The following is a 27,621-nucleotide window of genomic DNA, read 5'->3' as shown; positions in this document are numbered from 1 at the left end:
ACTAAAGCACTGGATACAAATATTTTAATAGGCATAGGTCTGCTGTGCCACTTCCCTTAGATCACAGCCCTAAACCACTGAAATTAGAGGCCTTTTGTAATCCCTCAGCACAGTCATCCTCTTGCAAATCCATGACGCTGTGCTGGTGCCATGCCCTGCCCCTGGGCACATTATGCTTGATGTGAACATACACCAGTATTTACTGAAGCCACACCTCTGACCTGCCAACTGCACCCATGCTTCATCCTAGCCATCCTTCTTCAGCTCTAGCGAAGCTTCCGATTTAACCTTGGCAATTAATAAACAATATTATTTAATGAATATATTTAATTTATTGTTTACCCTCTATTTATTGTACAGATTGGTCTGTGCTGGTAATGTGTGACATGTACAGCACTGTGTATACAAGTAGGGCTAGATGATATGAGACGGTTAATTTGCATCTCATGGTAATAATGGTGTGGCTTACATATACTTTAACAAAAGTACCACAACGCCAAGGACTTAAATTAAAAATTAAGATTGACTTTTCGGCTCCATCACTCGGGCCGTCTTCAGGATATATATATGTATATACGTTCTATTTCAGTGGAATATTTTGTAACCGTTTTCATGTTTTTCTAGTGATGGACAGCTTTTTCAAGACTGACGAAAGGCTAAGACTGGCAAAAGAAAGACGGGAGGAAAGAGAAAAGTGCCTTGGTAAGTGTCCCTGCTCAAAGGGTTTCTTTAAGGGGCTGTTATTCTGCCAAACTGACAATTCAGTCTGTTTCTAAATAGATGTTAAGTTTTATTTTACCATGCATCTCTATCTCTATCATCTCTATCTCTATCATCTCTATCTCTATCATCTCTATCTCTATCATCTCTATCATCTCTATCATCTCTCATCTCTATCATCTCTCATCTCTCTCATCTCTCATCTCTCTCATCTCTATCTCTCTCATCTCTATCTCTCTCATCTCTATCTCTCTCATCTCTATCTCTCTCATCTCTATCTCTCTCATCTCTCATCTCTATCTCTATCTCTCTCATCTCTATCATCTCTATCCCTATCATCTCTATCATCTCTATCTCTATCCCTATCATCTCTATCTCTATCATCTCTATCTCTATCATCTCTATCTCTATCATCTCTATCATCTCTATCTCTATCATCTCTATCATCTCTATCATCTCTATCTCTATCATCTCTATCTCTATCATCTCTATCTCTATCATCTCTATCTCTATCATCTCTATCTCTATCATCTCTATCTCTATCATCTCTATCATCTCTATCTCTATCATCTCTATCATCTCTATCTCTATCCCTATCATCTCTATCTCTATCATCTCTATCATCTCTATCTCTATCATCTCTATCTCTATCATCTCTATCTCTATCATCTCTATCTCTATCATCTCTATCTCTATCATCTCTATCTCTATCATCTCTATCTCTATCATCTCTATCATCTCTATCTCCTCTATCTCTATCTCCTCTATCTCTATCTCCTCTATCTCTATCTCCTCTATCTCTATCTCTATCATCTCTATCTCTATCATCTCTCATCTCTATCATCTCTCATCTCTATCATCTCTATCATCTCCATCTCTATCTCTATCATCTCTATCTCTATCATCTCTATCATCTCTATCATCTCTATCTCTATCATCTCTATCTCTATCTATCATCTCTATCTCTATCTATCATCTCTATCTCTATCATCTCTATCTCTATCATCTCTATCTCTATCTCTATCTATCATCTCTATCTCTATCATCTCTATCATCTCTATCATCTCTATCTCTATCATCTCTATCATCTCTATCTCTATCATCTCTATCTCTATCATCTCTATCTCTATCATCTCTATCTCCTCTATCTCTATCTCCTCTATCTCTATCTCTATCATCTCTATCTCCTCTATCATCTCTATCTCTATCATCTCTCATCTCTATCATCTCTATCATCTCTATCTCTATCATCTCTATCATCTCTATCTCTATCATCTCTATCATCTCTATCTCTATCATCTCTATCATCTCTATCATCTCTATCATCTCTATCATCTCTATCATCTCTATCATCTCTATCATCTCTATCATCTCTATCTCTATCTATCATCTCTATCTCTATCATCTCTATCTCTATCATCTCTATCTCTATCTCTATCATCTCTATCTCTATCTATCATCTCTATCTCTATCATCTCTATCATCTCTATCATCTCTATCTCTATCATCTCTATCATCTCTATCTCTATCATCTCTATCTCTATCATCTCTATCATCTCTATCTCTATCATCTCTATCATCTCTATCTCCTCTATCTCCTCTATCATCTCTATCTCTATCATCTCTATCATCTCTATCTCTATCATCTCTATCTCTATCATCTCTATCTCTATCATCTCTATCATCTCCATCTCTATCATCTTCATCTCTATCATCTCTATCATCTTCATCTCTATCATCTCTATCATCTCTATCATCTCTATCTCTATCGTTAGGAGATATATTCCCTATTGCTAAATAAACACTTTTGTTTTTTCATAAGACCTGTGAGTGCAAGCCTTTTTTGGTCCTGCATTTATTGTTTCAGGCTACATGCACCCAGACACTGTTCACTCTTATACAAGTTGTGCCGACATCCAGCTGTATAGATAGGGATAGATGGATATTGCCATATTCCGTAGGTCTAAAAAGCAGGATTTCATTTGGCATGTTGGTTTGATTGCACTGCCAATAAAGGTACTTCAAATGCATTTATCTAAACCAGTGGTGTCCAAACTTTTTGCAACGAGGGCCAGATTTGGCTCCATGGCAGCCTCAGGTGAGAACTAGTGCCTAATCCAGTGAAGACACGCGCACACACTAACTAACGTGTGCGCAGGCGCTGGTGGCAGAAGATAGAAGGCAACTGTCTCTACTCCCATTTTCGGGAGTGAAAAATAGTACCGGATCATGGGTCGGGGTGGCTAGTTGGGTGCCAATGCTTAATGAAAATAAATGCCACAGTTTTTAAACAGTCAGAGCTGAGCAAGTGGGTATGTTTTGGCTTATACTGTAAGGCCGCTCTAGACCCAGGCCTAGGCAGCCTCTCCCCAAATCCGGGCCTGCCCATGAATGGGCGATTCCTTGTTTAAGGCTGTGGGCCAGTGTAAATTAGAAAACAGGCCGCAATTGGCCTGTGGACCGGACTTTGGACATCGCTAGAGGAGGTCACCCAGAATCAGTCTGATGGAGGGGTTTGCCCAGGGAAGGCAATAACAGTTAGGAAGGCATTGCCCTTGGCCTTTGGCTAATGCCAGGGACCTGATACATACGTACCTCAAAGGAAGTGCCTTCATGAGAGCCATATCCCACATTTTATTAAATTTTCTCCCTAGTGACAGGGCAGATATGGATCTTGTCTATTCTAGATTCTCCCCAATTCAGGCAAATACAAGAGGTCCTCTGCACTCAACCTTGGGTCTATACCTTGTCTCAACCTTGTCTATATGTATTTTGTGGTCACAGCCTTTTAAAAAATTAGTGGTGAGCACAACTTTCCCTTGTTTGTTAGAGAATCTGGAATAGGCCAGCTAGCTCAGCAGTTTGGGTGCTGTGGAGAGGCATTCTGCAAACATAGAACCATATGACATGAAATGGTCAAACTAATCCTTTCAAATTATCAGTAGGATAGGTGTGTGTGTGTGTGTGTGTGTGTCCTGTATTCCGTGGGGGCCCTGCAGAAGGGTTGAACCAGGAGGGTGAGTTGCAAGCTGGTGGCCCCTTGTATTGGAATACAAGGGGAATACACCATCTTAATTACAACATGTAAGTATGTAGAGTTAATAAAGGGTAACTTTTGCTTATGGTTAGCAGCACTGATGAACTGTCCTAATTGGCTCACACACACAGGGCCAGATTCAGATCAGTGAGGAAAAAGGGTTATCACATGAAAACCAATGGAGGAGATTCAGTTTGAGATGCAATTCAGAAAACCTTATATCGCTGTTTATCATGAGAAAATTCTATTGAAGTCTATAGGGAAAAACTGGGAGAAAAGTTTTAATGAATCTCATCCACGAGTTTTCATGTGATTAACCATAAGAACTTTTTCTCTCTGAACTGAATCTGGCTCAGTGTCTAGTTTCATGATATTTGATTTGTTTATTAGAGTTATTGCATGTTCAGTCCTTTATAATTCACTGGAGATGTGAATAAACGTGTTAGTTTGTGATTATACAACAACTTTTTATAGATAATATTCATATGGCGAGGTGCCACAGAATCCTTGGGGGAACTGAAACCTATATAAATATTTATACAGGTATGGGACCCGTTATCCAGAATGCTTGGGACCTGGGGTTTTCCGGATAATGAATATTTCTGTAATTTGGATCTTCAGAAGTCTACTAGAAAATCATGTAAACATTAAATAAACCAAATAGGCTTTTATTACTTCCAATAAGGATTAATTATATTTTAGTTTGGATCAAGTACAAGGTACTGTTTTACTACTACAGTGAAAAAGGAAATGTTTTATTAAAATTTTTACTATTTTAATAAAATGAAGTCTATGAGACACGGTCTTTCCATAATTTGGAGCTTTCTGGATAATCGGTTTCCGGATAACGGATCCTATACCTGTACATGGAATTTTGTATTCTTGAATACTTGTGCCATTCTTTTTTTTACATCATTTTTTTACATTATTTAGAATAATAGGATTCAGATTAAAATAAAACAGTACATCAGAACTAATTATATACTTAGCATTACCTCCCACCGCCCCATGGCTGGGAAATATTCCCAGGGTGTGTTTACATAGGGTGCCTATGGATTTAGGATGCCAAAAGAAAGTCACAAGGTCACCTTGGTCTACATGAAGGGCTCACAATCCCTCTGGAACTTGCTGAAATCAGTTCAGCTTCCCCTGGAATGTTGAAGTTTTTTGCTTAGCTGTTTCAGTTTTTTTGATGTGATGAGTTCTTATGTGAGTCCTTTCACTGAGACTATCCTTCTGCACACAGAGCCCTATGTAAATCCACACATCTCCCATGTTCTGCACATCATCAGGCTATCTGTCACTCAGCTACAGAACATTCAGTGTTCTGAAGCAAAAGTACCAAATTCCCCTTATAATTTTCATAGAAAGTACCTAGAGAATGCAAAGAGAAACATTGAGCCGACACCAATAATGCACCCAGGCTAAAAACCAGTGAGACTTACAGTTCTTTCTCCCTGGTTCTGTGCAATGCCCTGTAATTTACATACTATGGAAGTACAGCCATTGTGTTTTCCTAAATCAGACATTATTTACAAGGCAGTGCAGCTTCATGTGTGACACAACAGTTCCACCTCCGTGAACCACAGATCCTTTATTCTCCACCCAAACTCATGTATATTGTCCACTTTGGAAAATATTAAACTCAACATTGATTAGGCCAAGTTTACAGTACATCTAGCAACTAAAATTTTACCACCATTAACATCAAAGCCCAACAATGTTTCCAATGAAGTACTCAATATTTACTAAGGCGGTTAACAGATTTGGAAGCAAAATCACAAGTATTACCAGACTGGCTCTCGTAGACAACTGGGCCCACTCTAAGCAACGATATAAAAAGTGAGGAATGCTATAGGTAGTCCCATAGGCCCAAAATAAAAAATAAGCATGGGCTCATGGGAATTGTTGGGACAGGGCCCACTGGGAGATCCTCTTTTAGCTGGTAGGCCAGTCAGATCCTGCAAGCGTGTGTTTGTGTGTGTGTTGTGAAGAGTTGCCGCTTTATGGAACGTCTGCAAATGAGTGGATACAGGATAAATGGATTTCATTGGACATCTGGTCATTTATGTTGCAATCCCAATGGTGATTTCAGGGGTTTACAATAAAGTGGCAATGAAGAGCAGGTACCATACTCTCTATGGTATAATACCACCTGTGTGCGTCCCAGCAGGAAGAGTGCATACATACCAGGCATCTGCATTCGGTGGCACCTGTATCAGAGGCTGGGAGTTGTTGCATTTTGAGCGCTGCGTCAGACAGATCCCATATCCAGTGCAGGACTCTGAGAAACACAGTGGCTCACACATCCGGCAGGTGAAATCTGTACGCATTCCCTACATACCTCTACTCCCATCAGCTCAGAGCTAATTTGTACTCACAGCAGTGCAGCTCCATTTGCTCATAACTTCGAACATTTATAGGCAAAATGCACAAGCAGCCTCTGGCCCAGTGGTATAAATATGCAGGTGCAACCACTCCCTACAAAATGTTTACAACGGGGACCCCCCTGGCTGAAACGGCAGGTGACCTGCGGTGCATTTGAAGTTGCCCCATGGCCGTTAGGCGCAGCTTCTTTCTTCTGCAGTAAAGTTCTCACCTTTAATGCTTGCAGCACAGAGTAAAAACTTTCCTGCAGATAAGAAACATGGTTGCTTCCCAGATGTTATTTGACCTGCCCAGCTAGGCCCTGAGCCCACATTAATAATAAATTCACTAGCAGTGTAATTGTCGATATATTTATAACAACCAATAAACTTCCCTGACCCCTCTCCTTTGACAGAAACCCTTTATATTGAAGGGACGCCCTATTACATGCCCATTTCCCCATCCACCCTGCCCAGTGTGGTGGCAGAGTGGCCACTCTTCTAAGCTAAGCTACTAAGCATTTCATGACATTCTGTTGCCTCCACGCATTTCATGACAAACACAAACGTGTTTCATGACAGACTGACTCCCCAAACCAACTGTGCTCCCTGTCTGAGTACTGAAGTCACAGTCTCATCTTGCAAGAATTTGGCCAAGATGGCATCAAATTGGGACATTAAAGGGGGCACACTCCCCCCCACCAAAAAGTTGTAGTAGAATCACTTGCCAAATATAGCTGGAAACCGTTTGTAGTGCTTACAAGTTAGGGCTGAGAGGGTGGAGCTGCTGCATGCAATTAGGGTACTTCCAAATTGAGTATTTAGTGAAAAGCAAGAGGTGGGCAAGGGTCCTCAGCAAAGTATTTATGGAGTTTTTATATTAAGACAAAGTACAAACCTGCAGAAGCTCCAAAAACTAGCCCTACTCCATTCCCTGGTTGGTTTCTACCTTGATTCACCACTTTAAAACTGTGGCCCAATTCGATAAAACCCGCCAACCTGCAACCCTGATAGAGCGGAGGCAGGATCGCTCACATGGAGGAGGGAGAAGACAGCCTAAAAAAATGGTATATTGATAAATGCACTTTAAAACCCTTGGGGCAACTGTTTCAAGTGATAATATCCATTGGTCTCCCATCTAAACAGCACAAAGTCCCAGTCCCCTCCCATCATCAACACGGGGACATGATCAATATCAACTCATTTGTTTGAACTGATGATACAGAGAATAATCAAGGTCAGATAAAGTATTTTTATTAGAAAAAAGTATGTATTTCAGGGTGGGGAGTAATTAGCAGAACCTCTTTGAGTCATCCATCAGCACTCTGTGAAATCTTTCGTTCCATTTTAGAATGGGAATAAGGAATAACACAGGATTCTGCATAATTTTTCAACCTCAATCCCTTTAATTGAAGCTCTGAGACAGGTTATACAGTATATACGGGTAGCTCTTCTCCCAGATACCCAGGGAACTGAATACACATAAAAACAATACAGTTCCTGCTGAGCCATTCAGATCCATATTGTGTGCTGTGAATTGCTTCAAGGTTTATATTCATGTTTACTGTGTTGACTTAAATTATGGAGTTCAGAATAACAGAAGACATATCCATAATGCTCAGGACCTGGGGGTTTCCAGATAACAGGTTCCATATCTGTATATTCAAGGTCTTCCTATTTATATTGTATATAACGGTATCGTTTATAAAGTATATTTATATTGTAAGAATAGTACATTCTAATACAAAACACAGACTAATATAGGTTGCATCTGTTATTTTATTCCAGCTGCCAGAGAGCAACAGATCCTGGAAAAAGAAAAAAGGGCCCAACTACAGTATGAAAAGCAGGTGGAAGAGCGTGGGAAGAGGTTGGTGGAGCAGCGAATCAAAGAAGATCAGAAGAGAGCAGCAGTGGAAGAGAAGAGGAAGCAGAAGATCAAGGAGGAAGAAGTAAGGCTGGTTGAGAGTGCAATAGGGACATGAATCACAGGGCCAACTTTGTGTACAGTAATGACTTTGCCGGTCTGGAGAATTAGGCTGCCAGAGCGACTATACATAGAAAATCCACTGTAATTTTTTTTTAAGTTTTTAAGTTACAGATATTTAGCTTTTTATTCAGCAGCAATCTGGTTGCTAGGGTTCAAATTTCCCTAGCAACCACACACTATTTTGAATAAGAGCCTGGAATATGAATAGGCGAGGACCTGAATAAAAAGACGTGTAATATCAAGTAGCAATCACTATAAATTTGTAGCATTACAGAGCATTTGTTTTTTAGATTGAGTCCGTGACCCCCATTTCAAAGTTGGAAAGAGTCCTAAGAAGAAGGCAACTTAAAAAAAAATGGAAGACCAATTGAAAACTTGCTTTAAATACCCCCATTAAACATATCCGACATTAATTATTTGTAAATGTAATTTGTATTAGGCACTATATCAGTCTGTCTCTTGCTAAACAAACAGTACATTAGTAAGTCAACCTTTATGGGATGGGACAAACCTGGGTCCTGTCTATTTTATGTCACATTGTCAATATATCCTCCATGCATATATAAAGGGTTTAGTTAAAATCAATGAAGCAATATTCATCTCCCCCCTTCAACCAGGGCTCCAGTTCCCATAATGCATTACATGCTTCTTGAAGAAAAGACAAGATCAGACATGATTAGATATGTGCAAGGCATTTTGAAAATTGTGAGTTTTGGCTGGAGGGGAGCCGACTGCTTCTACAATGTTTCAATGGAACATGCAATCAGCACCATCAGAGCAGGGCATACTGCTTTCAATAGCAGTTACATTTAGGGTCAATCCACACAAGCAGATGTGTGGAGATTTAGAAGCCTGGCGACTAATAGCTGTGTCTTCGCGTGCCTTCCTGTCTGCTATAATGAAAAGTCGTCTGCTCTAAAGCACACGCATCGCTTAGTTTTCCAGAGTCAAATAAAATGGTATTACATGTTATATAGGGATTTACTTTTTTAATTAATTGAACAATTTAATGTTTATATTAGTTTTTCTTTTTAAACTCTTTGAACTATGTTATATGCATATTCTTTTGACAAGGACCTGCCATACTATTCTTTTTTTTTTTTTTTTTTGTTAAATTGTATCTGTAGTGTCCAACTAAAGCAGGGGTCCGCAAGCCCCGGACTTACTTGGGTGCTGCGCCGAGTCCGAATTTGACGCGGCACGTACAAATTTGACGTGGCAGGCATGAATGTGTTTCAGTGCAGTTGAATTTGACGCTGCGCAACCGAATTTGATGCGGCTGTGTGAAATTTAAAACCTCGCCCAGTTGCTGCCCACCCGGTCCTTTAAAAAAATTAGAGCTTTACACCGGTTCCTGGGGCAAAAAAGGTTGGGGACCGCTGAACTAAAGCAGTTGCTTCCAGTGGGCAGATTTTATTGTAGTGCAGTGTGGCATTGTTGCTTAACTTTTATAAGCTATGGCTGTTAGACACATCATATCAGCTCTTTTTTCAGCTTTTGTTTTTAGAATGTATTTTTTATCATTGTTATGTGATTTAAACATATGACTTGCTTTGGTGACAATTTAACCACTTAAAGGAAAACTATACCCCCAAATTGAACACTTAAGCAACAGTTTACATCATATTAAGTGGCATATTAAAGAATCTTACCAAACTGGTCTATATATTTAAGTAAATCTTGCCCTTTTACATCTCTTGCCTTGAGCCACCATTTTGTGATGGTCTCTGTGCTGCCTCAGAGATCACCTGACCAGAAATACTACAACTCTAACTGTAACAGGAAGAAGTGTTGAAGCAAAAGACTGAACTCAGTCTGTTAATTGGCTCATGTGAACTTAGGGTAGGACTACATGGACTTTTCGGCGCAATGCGACAAAACGCCTGCGACAAGTCGCATGCAACAGAAATAAGGTAAGCGCCTGCATCAGACAAGTCGTATCGCGTCGGATCAACGCTGCAACTTCATCCGTCATTTCTGTTTGGTTGCAGCGCGTCGGATCGCGACGAAAACGTCCATGTAGTCCTACCCTAACAAGTATGGTTTGTTGGTGTGCACAGTGAATTGTATGATCCCAGGGGGCGGCCCTTATTTTTTAAAAAGGCAATTTTCTATTTATAATTACCCAATGGCACTAGAAAAGTTTATTATTATGAAAATGGTTTATTTACATGAAGCAGGATTTTACATATGAGCTGTTTTATGCGATATCTTATTATAGAGACCTACATTGTTTGGGGGAATAGTTTTCCTTTAAGACAATCCAGTCTGCCTAAAGCTGATACAGGTATGGTATCCATTATCCGGAAACCTGTTATCCAGAAAGATCCGAATTATGGAGATACTATCTCCCATGGATGGCATTTTATCCAAATACTCCAAATTTTGAAAAATGATTTCCTTTTTCTCTATAATAATGAAACAGTACCTTGTACTTGATCCAAACTAAGATATAATTAATCCTTATTGAAAGCAAACCCAGCCTATTGGTTTTACTTAATGTTTACATGATTTTCTAGTAGATTTTAGTTATGAAGATCCAGTTTACGGAAAGATCCCTTATCCGGAAAACCCCAGGTCCTGAGCATTCTGGATAACAGGTCCCATACCTGTATAAGATGCCAATTCAGCCCCTCTTGGTTCAGCAACTTCTTGGCCAATGTATGGGGTCTGTCTTACCAATGTCTGTCCCTAAATGAAAATTGTTATGGCTGAGGACTGTATTTGTACTAAAAAATCACGCTCTGGGCATGTTTTGTAATAAATGCTGGCTTGAAGGTACCACTACCCTCCCCAGCAACTGGCACAAACCGTTCTCAATGTATTTAAAAAATTCCTCTGGGAAAAGTCTTTAGTTACATACAGCAGGGTGGGTCAGGAGCACAATTTACTCCTTTTTTTTATACTATACTGTATCTGCAGTTTTATTGCCAAATTATTTTAGTGGTATATTATCCAAATGTGAGTTTTATTAATTAAATATTATTACCGTATATTATTAAATATAAAATATGTTGTATTCCTTTTATGTGGAATAAAGAGCTCCTGGAGAATTCTAGTAGGCAAACAGCATTTTGAGCGCTATTCATTTTCTATTGTTTCGTAAAATACAATACATATAAAGGTATGGATGTAACAGGGCAGTGTTCTGTAACTAACCTAATAATATTTTGGACGATATATGTTTATAGCTCTATACATTTAATACCTTCTTGCAATATGTCAACTCCCTATTATATGAATGAATGCAGGTCTTTGGCTAGGCTTAAAACTAAGAATGTGGACACTAAATTATATGTGTGGTGCCCCAGATTTTATTAGCTATTGGAAATTGAAGTTTAATTTTTCTATGAGATGGTTTTATTTACACTAGATTCTGTCAATGGGCAGCTTTATGCAATGCTGCCTGGGTACATCCCTGTACAAATGAAATCCTGCCCATGGTAATATTAGATGTACAGTATAAATGGAATACAGGTATAGGACCTGTTATCCAGAATGTTCGAAACCGGGGTATTTCGTATAAGGAATCTTTCCTTAATTTGGCTGTTAAATGGATTCTATGGTAAAGGGCCTTTCCTTAATAATTAGATAATGGGTCCTACGCGTGTAATGGCAATCCAAAGAAAATTAAGTTGATTATTTTTGCTGATCACCAACCCCCCCAAGGGAATTAGGCTTGTGATTAACATTAAAATGGAACGTCACATACTGTTTAGAAAGATTAAGCCATATTGCTCTAAATGTATTTATTTAGAAATATGTTTGAGAGCTGCCACGTGGCTTCTGCTTTTATATTCCTCAACTCCATGATGGTAGCAAAGTAACGACAGAGGTGCAGGAATATATGTGAATAGGAGAATAAAATCTTCTATTAAAGATAATTCCATCAGTCTTTGCTTTTGTTGCGTTTGCAAGATCTGTTTGACCTTTGGGAATCAATAGAGGTCGCTCAGCTTCTGTTCTACTCCCATGACATGTAGCCCTTCCCTATGAATTACATTATTCCTTAGTCTTTCAGTGGTGCAGCAGCAATTGTTCCCCTTGTTTTGCCTTGTGTGTACCTGATGTGCTCTTTGTATATTTGATGGTGGCTCGCTATTTATTTTCTGAATGCTAAAGTGCTTAAATATTAAACTGAGGACCTTCCCATGCTGAAGAGAATATATATTAACATGAGATATGGCAGCCACCTCTTGTCCTATGGTAGCTTGTGTTAGAGACCTGCAGCGGGTCGGGTTACCTGCAAAAAAAGCGTGCACCCTGCGGAATGAGGGGAATATTTTCAGGTTTGGGTATACCCGTGGGTCTGCGGGTTAGGTTGCGGGTCTCATCTAAATGTCTTATCTTATGTAATATTGTCTATATTTTACTCCTTTTAAAGTTTTACAAAACTTGTTTCTGTCCCTGCCCACTGTCACTTCCTATTTGCAGCAATATCACTTCCTGTTTGATGGTGGTCGGCGGGTCGGGTTGCGGATAAGGCAGTTGCGGGTTCGGGTAGAGGATCAAAATGGCTAAATATGCGGGGTCGGGTCCGGGTCTTACAAATTGGTTCCGCGCAGGTCTCTAGCTTGTGTAGCCTTCTGCTTTCAGGTATTATTTTTTTTTTTTTTATCTTTTACAGATCTACAGCATTCAGAGCCAAAAAAAACTACAATTAACAGAAGGCACAAGTGCTGCAAGGGAGACTTCAGTTAGTGCTAGTTGTTGGCATTGCCAGGCGCCGACATAGGGCAGAAGACCTTAATACAAACTAATACAATACTGCGTTTTGTTCTCATTCTCTGCTCTTAGTTTAGTAAATATTGGCTGTTATAGGTTACTGGAGCGGGGTGAACGTATTAACTACCCTCAAAAATTTGCTGTTGTCAATTGACACAGGGCCAAATGATGGTTTCACAACCACCAACAATTGCTGGAGGAGCTTGTAACCATAATTGCTCACCATTCCATCTTCTCATGACCATCAGGAGCCAGTGGTTCCATACTGAGACAGATTGGAGGGCTGCCATCAATTAGTACTAAGCTCTCCTGAGTTCCAGTATTTCTCAGCATGGAATATGGTCACAATCTGTCCACTGTACTTACTCTGCATTTAGTTGCCAGTGTCAAATGATTGCTATACTGTAATTATATAAATTATAAATTGAGTGCAGGGCTGCCTTCATCTTGTCTTTCTATATTTAAGCCACTTGTACAGAGCTGTGTCTCTACTGTTATGACTTCCCTACCTCGCCTGTATAACTGGCAGGGAACAAATATAAACATCTGTCAGCCTTTGGTTTCATAATTACATAAAATTCAGGGAGTAGTCAGCAGCATACATGGACCATTTTAGTCCGAGGTTGATACCTGAGAAACTGAATAAGATACTGATCTGGTACAGAATTAATTTTATTGGCTTACACGGGCCAATGATTGGTTACCATTAGGGATGCACCGAATCCACTATTTGGGATTCGGGTGAATCCCCGAATCCTTGGTGAAATATTCGCCCGAATCCGGACAGGAAAGGAAAAAGTGGAAAAAAATCTTCTTTTGTGGCCAAAAAGTCATGTGATTTCCCTACCCGCAGCTAATTTACATATGCAAATTTTGGTTCAGTTTGGCCAGGCACAAGAATTCGGTTGAATCCCGAACCAAATCCTGGATTCGGTGGATTCCTAGTTACTATATATCAATTCATTAGCTGTCGCTCTGTCATCAACTATCTTAAAGGGGAACTATTACAAAAATGAAAATTAAATATAAACTGCTTCATACTGAAATAAGAAATTTTCTAAATATAATCAATTAAATATTCTGCATTGTTTCTGAATGAATCAAGTTTATGTTCACTATCCCTCTCTCAGCATATGTTTCTCTGCATTCTGTCTTCGTGCAGCAGTTGGGTGTCAGATAATCATTGACAGTTAGATCAAATATATATTATAGGGGGCTCCTTTCCTAGCAGATGAATTGGAGCTCACTCAAATACCGTATATACTCGCGTATAAGCCGAGTTTTTCAGCACCCAAAATAAGCTGAAAAACGCTGCCTCGGCTTATACGCGGGTCAGTTACCTATTTGACTGATGCGCGATGCGCGTGCCTCTTCCCTGCTGCTGGTCAAATGGTGCTCCAGCTCCTCCCAGCCGGTCGTGTTTTTCTGTGTGATTGGCCGGTGGCCTTGCAAGCTCCTCCCGCCGTGTCCTAGTTGTTTTTGTCACCGCGAGTGTCCTGTGTTAGTCAACATGACCCCGCTAAGTGGTTTGGTAGCGTCCTTCTTCCTCCTCCAACTACTGATTGCCCCGGGATCCCCGTCCCCCTTCCCTCCGCGCAATGAAACGGCCCGGGTTGCGCGTTACGTGGCGCATCACTGTGACTGGGGCGCCCTGGCCACTATCTCCAGCCACTCGCCCGTGCAGGGACAGCCCTTCGCCAATGTTTTCTCTGTCAGCGACGGGCCCAAGGGAGCCGGCAGTGGAGTCCCTTACCTGTACCTCACCAACATGGAGATCTCTGTACAGGACCTGCAGGTGAGGAGGGGGAGGGGAGTCACGTGACTCTGAGAGCTGTCTCTTTCTCACCTTGGGGCTGTGGTGGCTAATGGGTCAGGTGACCTGAAGGATGCTGTTTCCATAGTGAAGAAGTAAGTCAGGTATCAGCCAATCAGTGCAGGCGCTGCCTTCTGGGGGTTTCACCTTTGTCAGCAGTCTAGACCAGGATCCGCCCTCTCTGATTTTAAAAACAGTTCGGGCAGCAGGTAATGAGCACAGATAGATAAGTGGCTGGTCTCCGAGAATCAGAGACTGGTTCACCCACATTGCTACCTGAATAAGTAGCAAATCTTTCGCTGGCTTGACATTTTCAGATAAGGAGGAAAATGATTTCAGGGGGAGGTAATCTATTAAACAAGAGAAGTGTTGTTTCAGTGAGCACAGCACACAGAAGTGAGACACAGAGAGTCTTTAGCTTTATTTCTCACCCTAGGCTTATACGTGAGTCAATAAGTTTTCCCAGTTTTTGTAGGTAAAATTAGGTACCTCAGCTTATACACGGGTCGGCATATACACGAGTATATACGGTAACTAATTCCTGTACAAACAAAATCGAACACAATCGCTGCATTTTCCACAATTCTTGCATGTAGAGAGACATGATGTCTGATGATTTTAATAGAGTGAGCTTTAATACATCTTCTAGGCAACAGGGCCCCCCTCCCCATAAGATATTTTGCAGTGGTCCCCAACCAGTACCCTGTTGCTTATCAACCCCTTGGATGTTAGTCTCAGTGGCCTCAAAGCAGGTGCTTATTTTTAAATACCAGGCTTATAGGAAAGTTTTAGTTGCATAAAAACCAGGTGTACTGCCAAACAGAGCCTCCTATTGGTTTGCAGTCCATATAGAAGCTACCATACAGCAAATCACAGTCCTTATTTGACATCGCCATGGACTTTTTCATGCTTGTGTTGCTCCCCAACTTTTTGTACATTTAAATGTGGATAACGGATAAAAAAAAGGTTGGGGAACCCTGATATATTGGATCGAACTGTCAATGAATATCTGACCCCCAACTGCTGCATGAAGACAGAATGAGAGAGGAATAGTGAAGATAAACTTGATTTTTTCAGAAACTGTACAGAAATTTTAATTGATTGTATTTAGAAAACTTTAAGTATGCTGAAGCTAATATTAAATCTTCATTTCCGTAATGGTTTCCCTTTAATTTCACTAACCATTTGTTCGGTGCTGTGCATCCTAATGGTTAGTACCCACACAATCTAATTTAAATGAGCTATATAGTATATTATTTGTCATATACACATGCAAGCTAGTATTTGTCATATAGCAAACCTGTCAGTGGATGTGGGGAATACATCAATTAGTTGTTGAGAAGAGGGTTCTATACACTGATGCCTTTATGTTAATGCTGTAGAGCTGCAGTCTGTAACTGAATTTGTAGCAATAGCTCAGTAGCTGCCAACTAGGCTGACTTGCACGTGCATCATTTCTCTGCTGCTGACTGTAACCTCAGGATGGGGTGCATCTGTAGACCTCTCTATCTCCTGCTGCAATATTGGCACTGCTAAAAATAATTTTTAATAGGCAAGCAGTAGTAATTACTGGAGTTTTTGGTGTTGGTTATGTTATTACCTTGTGTTTACAAATTGTTGCCATAATCAACAATCCTCTTTTGTGTTAGCTTCTTCAGTTACACTGTGGAGTATAGAATGTAAATACTTTGCTGCTGGAATGACTAGAGTACCCAGGGGAACGCATGCGTAACCATATATTCCATTGGATATTGGTGCTTTGTGTGTCCATAATCCACCAGTCAATATTTGTGATTATATTTAATCAGGAAATATGCTAAAGAAAAATAAACGACACAGAGCTATTGTATTGACTTATCACAAGTGCACCTTTGTACATGTAGCGGGTTGACCCCTGTAAGATGGGGATCTTGTGAACACGAGGATGGATGAAATGGAATTAAACCTTATATCTAGCAAATACCCAGAAGATCTATATTCACGTGGGGGAGGGAAATTGTGGAAAAGGAGAAAGCAAGATGGAAATAGAAGTTGGTAAGCAGTTGTCAGGTTCTCCACAGTTGTGTTGCAAGTTTTGAGAAGAGATCCAAAACTCAAGTACAAATCGTTTTTGATATTAAAGCCTGTGGGTCTCTTTCATGTCATTTATAGGTATAGATAATAGAAATTATGTAAATGACGTTGAATGTTCATAGAAATGGAACATACCCATGCTATGGATTTCTATGGATGTAGCCAGAACTAAACCCTAAAGTAAAAAAAAAAAAAAAAAAATCCTACCCTACATAGACTCCCCAGCCTAAGTGTTACCCCGGGCAAATGCCCCTAACGTTTTACTTACGGTATCCCTCGGTGCAGATTCAGGCATCAGAGTTCACAGGTGCGTCTTCTGCCGATTCGGTAATCTTCGGAATGAGACCGGCGCTTTGGCAATTTTCGTGAGTTTTGCCGCATGCACAGCTGTCGCGAAAACAGAAAATTGCTCCAACTGCGCATGCGCCGACATGCTGGTCTCATTCCGAAGATTTCTGAAGAGAAAGATGGTGCCCGTGAATTCCGATGCCTGAATCTGCACCGAGAGGTAAGTAAAACGTTGGGGGCATTTGCCTGGGGTAACGCTTAGGCTGGGGGAGGGGGGTGTCTATGTAGGGTAGGTTTTTTTTAACTTTTAGGGTTTAGTTCTCCTTTAAGGACACTTCCACGCTGGCTACATCCATAGAAATCCATAGCATGGGTATGTTCCATTTCTCTGAACATTCAGCATCATTTACATAATTTCTACTATCTATAGTCTATACCTATATATGACATGAAAGAAACCCACAGGCTGGAGTTTGGAAAACCAGGCAGTTTTTACCCAGGCAGCCCTTTAAAAAACTGGACTGTTCGAGTCAAAACTTCCCTACCCTTACCTGTAATATGAAATATTAAATCTATACAAATAAGCTTGCAAGTTACATGGTAAATCACATCACACTTTAGCAAGCTTGCACAGTTTAAAGGAACAGTTCAGTGTGAAAATAAAAACTGGGTAAATAGATAGGCCGTGTAAAATAAAAAATGTTTCTAATATAGTTAGTTAGGCAAAAATGTAATGTATAAAGGCTGGAGTGACTGGATGTGTAATATAATAGCCAGAACACTACTTCCTGCTTTTCAGCTCTCTAACTCTGAGTTAGTCAGTGACTTGAAGGGGGGCCACATGGTACATATCTGTTCAGTGAGTTTGTAATTGGTCCTCAGCATTCAGCTCAGATTCAAAAGCAACAGATATGACCCATGTGGCCCCCCCACAAGTCTCTGATTGGTTACTGCCTGGTAGCCAGGGTAACCAATCAGTGTAAACCAAGAGAGCTGAAAAGCAGGAAGTAGTGTTCTGGCTATTATGTTGCACACCCAGTCACTCCAGCCTTTATACATTACATTTTTGCCTATAACTATATTAGAAACATTTTTTATTTTGCACAGCCTATCTATTTACCCAGTTTTTATTTTTACACTGAACAATTCCTGTAACTACAGCTCCTGGTGTCTGTCGAATACTGGAAGGCACCTTGGCTCCTTGTCACATGCGAAGAAGCAGTGGCTTTTATTGGGCGTCACTGTGCTTCTGTCATCCAGGACAGTGGATGACTTTGCAGGTTGCCTGGGTGTAGGAGGAGATTAATAAAACATGAGTTTTTCCTGATATTGTGGCTGATCTGATTGGCTGTTGTGCCACAAGGGAGTTGATGCTGAATCCAATGATGCAACTTGTGTTATTAACCTACCAGAACCCCACCAGTGCAACCCAATGACAGTGAGCAAATACAGACTCCTCCCCCTTGCTCAGTCAGCACTTCCCATCCTCCCCTGACTTCGAGATCTCATCTAGCAGCACCAGCACTTGTTACCTAGAGCAGCAGTAGTAGTAGTAGCATAGATTCACTGCCTTCTGCATCTCTTCCCGGGAGTGTTAAGCAGCTTGTTTATTTATTTATTTTTTTGGTGGATTTTTAGGAGCGCTTAGAATCCATGATGCGTCGCGCCCAGGAACGCAGTGAGCAGTTGGAGCAGAAACAGAAGAGATGGTCCTGGGGTGGGGCCCTTGTGGCAGGAGCCGGCAGAGATGGTAAGTAGCCTATACCTGCATTGCAGGGCTGCTTGATGATAAATATTGTGTAGGAGAAAGAATGAAGTACAATTGCTGCGTTTGCCACATGTACGAGGGGCACCTAGTGTGTTCTGTAATTTTCCACTTGCCGTTCTGCATTGACCCACTTCCTACTACTTCCCTGCCTGCAGGACCTTCAGCGTTGCTCTGAGAGCGGCTCCACCTTCAGGCAATAAATAGTGTCTGTACCTGCCCGCTGGAGAGTGCGTGTGCCAATCATTATGTGCAGCATCACCCCACTGGCATAGACTTTATTTAAAAAAAAAAAAAAAAGAGCGTCTCATTCTTGGGCAGACTGTCGGCACCGCAAGGGTTAATGTCCTCTAACAATGCAAAAGGGCCGGCGTAGTTTAATTATTATAGCTGACGGCAGAGCAAAGGCAAGTGACATGGCGCAATGGTGGACTTTTTGTGTATCAGATGACTATTTCTTTGAATTCCGTGAATTGTACTTTAACCATTGATACTATTTCTGTTGCAGTTTGTGTGTGTTCTCTTCCCAGGCTCCTATAATGTGTCCCCTCTGGTTTTATGCTGTGCAGGTGATTCAGAGTGTCCCCTTGCCCCTGAACTAGCTTTAGCTGCCAACACCCTTCTTCCAGACTCTGTGACCTCTGCAGCTGCCGAATCCTCCAATGGTATTTCACAACCACAGTGCCATTGTGTCTTCAGTGTTCCGTCACCTTGTTTCCCTCATTCACTGAGCCCTTTTGTCTGGAGTCTGAGTTAGTGTACAGTGTGTTCAGATAACCGATTAGTACCATGCTGTTTGTTCATCTCCATCACCAGTACACAATCCCAGCGTCACTGTGCATGTCTCCCATGGGAGCCTCGTCCTCATTCCATTTTCTATTTAACTATTGCCAGTCCTGGAAACTCTGTCCTCTTTCACTTGTCTTGGAACCCTTCAAGCAATGATGCCTGTGATCAAAAACTATGGCTTTACTATGTGCGTTAATGTTAACTATGCATTTGCCATTAATTAATTATCTCTGCCCATAGTGCAGGCATTATTTAATATATATGCAGGCATGCTACCTGTTATCCAGAATGCCTGGGAACTGGGGTTTTTCCGGATGACGGATCTTTCCATAATTTCTACTAGAAAGTAATTTAAACATTAAATAAACCCAATAGGCTGGTTTTGCTTTCAATAAGGATTAATTATATCTTAGTTGGGATCAAGTACAAGGTACTATTTCAGTATTACAGATAAAAAGGAAATCATTTTTAAATATTTGGATTATTTGGATAAAATGGAGTCTATGGGAGACAGCCTTTCCGTAATATGGAGCTTTCTGGATAATGGATCCTTTATTCATTCTCTCTCTCTATCTCTATATATAGATAGAGAGAGAGAGAATGAATAAAGTACCCCCTCTTGTAAATTATAAGAATATTATAAGTTACCAAGGAGTTTCACTTTGGCCTCGTGTTTTTATACAGGTCATGGAACTCCGAGGTAACTTCTAATATCTTCATATTTTGCAACAGGGGGTACTTTATTATTATACACAAGATTCAGTGAGTCATGTGACAGAAATGACATCACTACTCACCGTTTATAACTGATGACATCAGTACTCGCCGTTTATAAGGATATAATTTACAAGATATTCATGGCTTTTGTGTATTATATATATATAGATAGATAGATAGATATAGATATATATATATAGTCATATAATTCACCGGCACTCCCCCTCAATTGATCAATTCCGGGTGCTCCTCAGAGGGAAGCAAATAGATACAGTTAGGAGCACTCACGGTTGTAGTGATATATATATTTATATTTAGTGTGTGTGTGTGTAGGATCTGTTATCCAGAAAGCTCCAAATTACGGCTCCCATAGACTCCATTTTATCCAAATATATATATAGCATATAGAGCTCCCAGCATCCCGTTGACTGACTGAGGCTGCTGGGGGCTGTACTTATCTAGAACTGTAGGGTAGAGTTACCAGATTATATTAAAAAAAAATCAGAAACATGTCTAGAACATGTAGCTCTCATGGATCCCTGGTTTTTACATGATCTAGTAACTGTACTGTAGAGACAGTGACAACATAATCTAGAACATATATACTATACATTTATATATTGTTATTGATTAAATGATCTTTCTACCTATTACCCAGAAAATCTATGCCGTCTTAATTGCCAGAGATGGATTTCTTTCCAACATATGAGTGAAAACAGTATGGCAACTCTGACACACACAGGCTTTTTTTTAATGGTATAAAAATAATGTTTTGGAAATATAGCAAACTGTTTCCTTCTGTCCTCAAGGAGAGATACATAGCCTTAATTGAATGTCCACAACAATGTAACCCAATGAATTGTAAAATAGCATCAGTGCAAGAAACATTGGCAATTATGTAACTAAAGTGTATGTGCTGCCCAGAAGAAATCCAATATTGGCTCTTTCAATTTGAATTGCAAATTGGTGCAGTCTCTGGGAATTTAATGCAAACCTAGGATTTCTTTATCCCAAGAGAAGTTTTGGGTATTACTTGCACATTTTAATCATTCCCCGAGACTAGTCATCGTCATTCCCACCCAACAAGACTTTTGCAGGAGAACAATGCAGCATGTTTAAAACCAATAGAAATTTGTCCGCCTAACAAGAAAAAGTAATTCAACTCCTGCTTTTAGAATGTGTGTGTATGTGTATATGTGTGTGTGTGTGTATATATATATATATATATATATATATATATATATATATATATATATCTATATATATATATATATCTATATATATCTATATATATATCTATATGTGTATGTATGTGTGTGTGTGTGTGTGTGTATATATATATATATATATATATATATATATATATATATATATGTATGTGTGTATATATATATATATGTATGTATGTATGTGTATATATATATATATATATATATATATATATATATATATATATATATATATATATATATATATATATATATATATATATATATATATATACATATACATACATACACACATGTGTATATATGTATATTAGGGATGCACCGAATCCAGGATTCAGTTCGGGATTCGGCCAGGATTCGGCCTTTTTCAGCAGGATTCGGATTCGGCCGAATCCTTCTGCCCAGCCAATCCGAATCCTAATTTGCATATGCAAATTAGGGGCGGGAGGGAAATTGCATGACTTTTTGTCAGAAAACAAGGAAGTAAAAAATGTTTTCCCCTTAGGGTTCGGATTCGGTTCGGTATTCGGCCAAATCTTTCACAAAGGATTCGGGGGTTCGGCCGAATCCAAAAAAGTGGATTCGGTGCATCCCGTGTGTGTGTGTGTGTGTGTGTGTGTGTGTGTGTGTGTATATATATATATATATATATATATATATATATATGTATTTGTGTACACACACACACACACTCACTCAATATATTGAGGACATTGAAACATTGTTTGTATTTCACCTTTGTTAACTTTTAGAATTTTAATATACCCTATTTTAGCAACTTTCAGTTGATTTTCATTTTTATTTGTTATTCTTAATGAATAGATTTATTGGTTTTTTTTTATTCTCTGTTATTTCTCTCTTCAGGCCCTCGCCTATTCGTCAGTTGCCTGGTTGCTAGGATAAATTAAACCCAAGCAAACAGATAGCTGTTGAACCAAAAAGGCTTAATATTTGAGAAAACCACAAAAAAATTTAAAATGAAGACCAATTGCAAATATTGTCAGGATATCACTCTCCACATCATACTAAAAGGGCAAGTCAATGCCAGTAAAAAATATTATGCAAGTATACATATGCCTAATAAAAGGGGAAAAAAACCATCTTCCTAATATACATTTATTACAAATTGTCAGTGCTTTTAAAGTTATTTGTAAAAACAATTGCTATTGAAAGCAGCACTTGCTTAACTTCTTGTTGTTACTTTTTAAACAATGTTGCAAAGGTCTTCGTTCCCCAGCACAGTCAGGTCTGTTAATCAGTCGCCTTTACTTATATTGTTTCAACAGTCTGAGCCATCAGATAATAGAAAGGGGCAAACATTGCTTTCAATAGCGATACATATACAAATAACTTAGAAACCATAGGCAAATTGTAATTAATGCATATTGCAAAGTTGTATCGAATTGTGTTTTCCTTTTATTAGGCAAAAAATTATTTTTGGGGCTGACATTTATGGGCGGATTCATCAAGGGTGAAATTGAAAATTCAAATTTAAAAATAAACCCGAAATTTTTAATTTTTATGTAATTCGACTAGGGAATAGTCCAAATTCGATTTGAGGTTTTTTTAAAAAAAAAACAAAAAAAAAAAACGAAATTTGGATATCAAAATTTATCATGAAATGTCCTTTATGAATTTGAATTCAAGAATTCGCCATCTAAAACCTGCCGAATTGGTGTTTTAGCCTATGGGAGACGTCCTACAATCAATTTGGAGTAGTTTAGTGGACTCCAGAAAATCAAATGAGAAAAAACTCAAATTCGAAATCGTTTTGAATTCTAATTGAGTTTGTGCGTCAATCCTATTCACCCGAATTCAAAAAAAAAAAAAAACTAATTTTTTTAAGACATTTCAGTTGTTTTTTTTTTGGTTTTTTTTCAATTTTGCGTTTATGGGAGTTTTTAGAAACTCCCATGAACTAAAAATTTGACTCTTGATAAATCTGCCAGACAGAGATTAATGAAAATTGTAGTCGCCTGTGTTTGTTTGAAAATGTTATGTATGCAGGGGCTGAATCTTGTTGCCCTTCAACATCTATTGAGAATCTGCTGATGCTTTTCCAAATTGTATAGATTCTACATGCCCACTAGTCCACTTCAAATGTTATCAGTGGAAATTTTCTAATCTCGACTGATGTTTTATTTACATGATTCTGTAATGTTCTAAAGTTTGAGTTTTTTGTTTTCTTAAAAATATAACATATGCTTTTATCATCACCTTTCTGATGCAAAAGTCATGCTTTGCTTTGTAGACTTGCTTAGCAGCCATCATTATTAATGTATGACTTGGAAGGAATGATCATGCATCAGGCTTACAGAATAGTTTGAGTGCCTCCTACTGGTAGCTGGATGAAAAATCACACTGGCCTGTTGGATAAGCCTAAAATAAAACCCCTTCCACCTAAATGTCAATCATCCCTTTCATAACTCAAATCATCCTCTTTAAAATATTGTTTTGTAATCGTCGTATTTTATTAAGGTAGACATTGGCCATCATTATATAAATATTTCAAATGCATCTCTCTGCAGCCTGTGACAAACTTTCATCCTCTACAATGAGTCTACAAAGGCCAGTGGAGTCGCCAATCAGTAAGAGGCTCTCCGCTTCTACAGCGGCAATCACACATTCCCTTGACAGAGGCAAGTGACCTGGCTGTTCCCTGTCTACCTGTCCTGTGTATTCCTGTCCCTGTGCTTATCCTCCTTCCTAGCTATCATACTCTCTCTCTCTTTAACTCCATTGCTGAAAGCCTCATTTTTCACATAGGGATGCACTGAATCCAGCATTCAGTGTAGGTTTTGGCCAAATCCAGCATTTTTTGCCGGATTCAGGCTTGACCCAATTCTGAGAGGCTGAATTCAGTTTTGTACTGCGGGGAATTTTGGTCACGGATTTGGTATTCAGTCTAATTCAAAAAGGTTTGTTTCAGTGCATCCCTACTTTTATTTTGGTTTGTGGTATGTAAAATATATAAGTGAAGCTATATGCTAGGTCTTCAAGTAGGAGACTTTCTAGAGTCTGTTATAAATTCATCTGCACCATGCAAGCTTGAAGATCAGGAAAATATGAAGCAGAAATAACCTCAGACGACCCTACTGAAAAAACAATTGTTTAACTACAGTTTTGATTTGACTTCTTCTTTTCAGCTGCAATTCATTGGTAATGTGTTTTTGTGTTTTGTGCGTTGGGTCATATATATCAGTGCTCTGGTGTATGTAAAATTGTATTCAACAAAGCATAAGCCAACATACAAAGAAAGTAGGGATGCACCAAATCAGGATTAGGTTCGGGATTTGGCCAGTATTCGGCCTTTTTTAGCAGGATTAGACCAAATCATTATGCCTGGCCAAACTGAATCTGAATCCTAATTTGCATATGTATATTAGGGGTAGGAATGGAAATCATGTGACTTTTTGTCAGAAAACAAGGAAGTAAAACATTTTTCCCCCACTTTTTCCTTTCCCATCCCTAATTTACTTATGCAAATTAGGATTTGGTTTGCCAAATTTGGTGTATCCCTAAAAGAAACTATATGTGAGTAGTGAGTACCTCCATGTGATTAGGTAACTGTCAGAGACGTCTTTAGAAGTAGCAACTTGAATACCCGTTTTCTTACATCCTATTGGACCCACTCCAGTTGCAAAACTGCATTACTTGGTTCATTGAGGGCAGTCCTTGGTGCACCAGTTTATTTAGATCCCACCACAGTATCTCCGTGGGACTGGGGTCAAGGCTTTGGTTCAAAACCATGATTCTTTTTTTTCAACTATTATTTAAATGTAGATTTGCTGGTGTGCTTATGATTATTGTGCACAATGCAGTGTCCATTAAGCTTTAGCTGTTGGGCAAATGGCTTAAAATCTTCCTCAGAATAAAATGGGAGTTCATGGTGGACTTGATGTGGCTGCAAAACAAGCTCAAAGTGTCTCTTCATGACCAGTGTGCACCAAACGGCTCTTAGGAAGGCAGGGAGCTGTCTTCAGTAAATGTAATTTACAAATAATAACCTCTGACCTCTGTTTGGATGTGGCTTAATAACCCTTTCAGGACTGATGAGCAGCAGCAGTTGCTTTTATGACATTGCACATGGCTTCTCCTTGGTATGATGTCAACGCCAACCCTAATGCCTCATATAATCTTTAAAAGATTGTGCTTTTCTGAGGAGGCGGTAGCACACCCTGGGGATTACCATGCCTTAATTATCTCCTTAATTGCCTTAAGATCACAAAGAGTGTACTTACATTTCTTACACGTGGCTTTTTCATGTTGGCTTATATTGTGTTGAATACACATAATGAAAAACAAAAATCAATTGTGTGAAATTTTGCCCTGTAAGACTATATGTTTGTCTAATTTTAGGATTTGCGGAAATAATTCTGATGTAAAACTGCAGAGTTGAAATAGGGTGGACAACTATTTTTTTTCTTCATCATAATGAATTTACATAAAGCAAGTACATTATACATGGGAAAATCAAAGTTATTACTGCTGCATGTGAAAGAGTGTGCAATTTTGTTTCTTGTAAAGCATTTTGTGGCCCTATCTGCCTGCAAAAAATATTGCAAATGTTATAGTTTGCACTAGTTTGCAAAGTTTTTCCTGTTTACAACTTCTATTATTTTCTCCCAGCTGTGTTATAAAAACTGTAGAACATTAATATGGTATTATTGATTAATATTAAGTACGCACATTTAATAAATCGAATGCTTCTCTCTGCTTGGAAATGCAGGCTGTGTATTTTGTATGTCTGCTGTGATAAATTGCCCTGCCAATAGTTTTATGCTAAGAGATTACCAGTATGAATGCAGATCTCTAAAGGAATCTTATTGCTGTGTGAGCCTTCTTTTCAGTGCCTCGTTTATTTGCCGCTCCAGTGTGATTCCAGTGGAGAAGGCAGCACACGCTTCATTATTAACAATAGCACATGCAGTTGAAGTTGATGTTCGGTTAAATGATACATTAGTAATGCATTTTCCGTTGTTTCTATTTTGGAGTTTTATAGCTCCAGAACCATAATGCTTAACATTCTTTCTCTCTAATGGAAAATATTGGAAGAGAAACTTCATAGATTTCTGGGGAATACCAGGTGATATTCAGAATGCCACATTCTAGGACTGAAACCTGCTCTGGGAAAGCAAATCATGTGTTTGCCATTATTTACATACAAAAGTCAGTAGATGTCCTACAATTGGTTTGTATGTCAGGGAGCAAATTGAGGACCTGGGCCTAAAGACTCAGGATGCAAATTGAGGACCTGGGCCTTAAGACTCTGCCTATGGTTTGAGCCTTAGTACTTACTGAGCTCCAAAAACCCCTAGAGCAGGGGCAAAGTACAGACAGACTGAAATCCAATAGTAAGATGGTCACCATGCATCCCTTACACACAGCAAGTGCAGTCAAACTCGGTTCAAAGAAGACTCTCTCTCTGGAAACTATCTGCACTGATATCAGTAAGAGAAGCACATAGGAGTGTTCATGCATTGGGCACCTGGATGCACATTAAGCTTCTAGAAACACTTCACTCTTTCTTTAAAATCTTCCATGATCATTCAGATGTTTATTTCATCCCATTCACATGCCATTTCTCAGATCTTGCTTCTTCATTCCATCTACTTTACAGGGTTCATGTCATAAATGTCTGCCACATTTCATTTGCCAGCATCTGTATCTCGGTGCATGCGAGTGTATGGTAGTATATGATAGTGTGTGTGGTGTATTTTGTGTCTTTTCTTTGTGGTGTGCAGTACTGCCTAATGTGTGTGATTCTTGTCATCTGACTGGCCTCAGGTTGTGGGACAGTATATATATAACAAGCAAACTGGAGCACTCACATACAAAATAGGCAACTGCCTGGGTGCTGGTTACATAATAATATAAATAGCAACCAAAAAAAACCACACTCACAGGCCTTGATTTGTGCAAACAAAAATGGTTTTTATTCCGACGTTTCGGCTACAATGCACTATGTTCACTTCCTGAAGAAGGCTCGAGTGTTAGAGCCGAAACGTCGGAATAAAAACCATTTTTGTTTGCACAAATGAAGGCCTGTGAGTGCGTTTTTTTTGGTTGCTATATATATCTATCTATCTATCTATCTATCTATCCCCTT

The 27,621-nt window shown here is 39.3% G+C and overlaps 1 protein-coding gene across 11 annotated transcripts in view; it reads left to right on the top strand.

The window, feature by feature from the left end:
* The window catches only part of map7d2.S (MAP7 domain containing 2 S homeolog), a 77,395-nt gene that overhangs the window by 30,410 nt on the left and 19,364 nt on the right, over positions 1-27,621 (top strand). For 5 of the 11 annotated variants that reach the window (XM_041583622.1, XM_041583624.1, XM_041583623.1 and 2 more), the window contains exons 2-6: positions 625-702; positions 7,912-8,075; positions 18,651-18,762; positions 19,347-19,442; positions 24,041-24,151. In XM_041583622.1, coding sequence (XP_041439556.1) covers positions 625-702; positions 7,912-8,075; positions 18,651-18,762; positions 19,347-19,442; positions 24,041-24,151 — 561 coding nt within the window. Of the gene's footprint in view, positions 1-624; positions 703-7,911; positions 8,076-18,650; positions 18,763-19,285; positions 19,443-24,040; positions 24,152-27,621 lie in introns of those variants that run through there. The other 6 variants (XM_041583626.1, XM_041583625.1, XM_018249076.2 and 3 more) reach the window with 4 other exon arrangements.

This window comes from Xenopus laevis, chromosome 2S, assembly GCF_017654675.1.
Source record: "Xenopus laevis strain J_2021 chromosome 2S, Xenopus_laevis_v10.1, whole genome shotgun sequence".
Classification (NCBI taxonomy): Eukaryota; Metazoa; Chordata; class Amphibia; order Anura; family Pipidae; genus Xenopus; species Xenopus laevis.
This window is presented reverse-complemented; position numbering and strand designations above follow the sequence as displayed.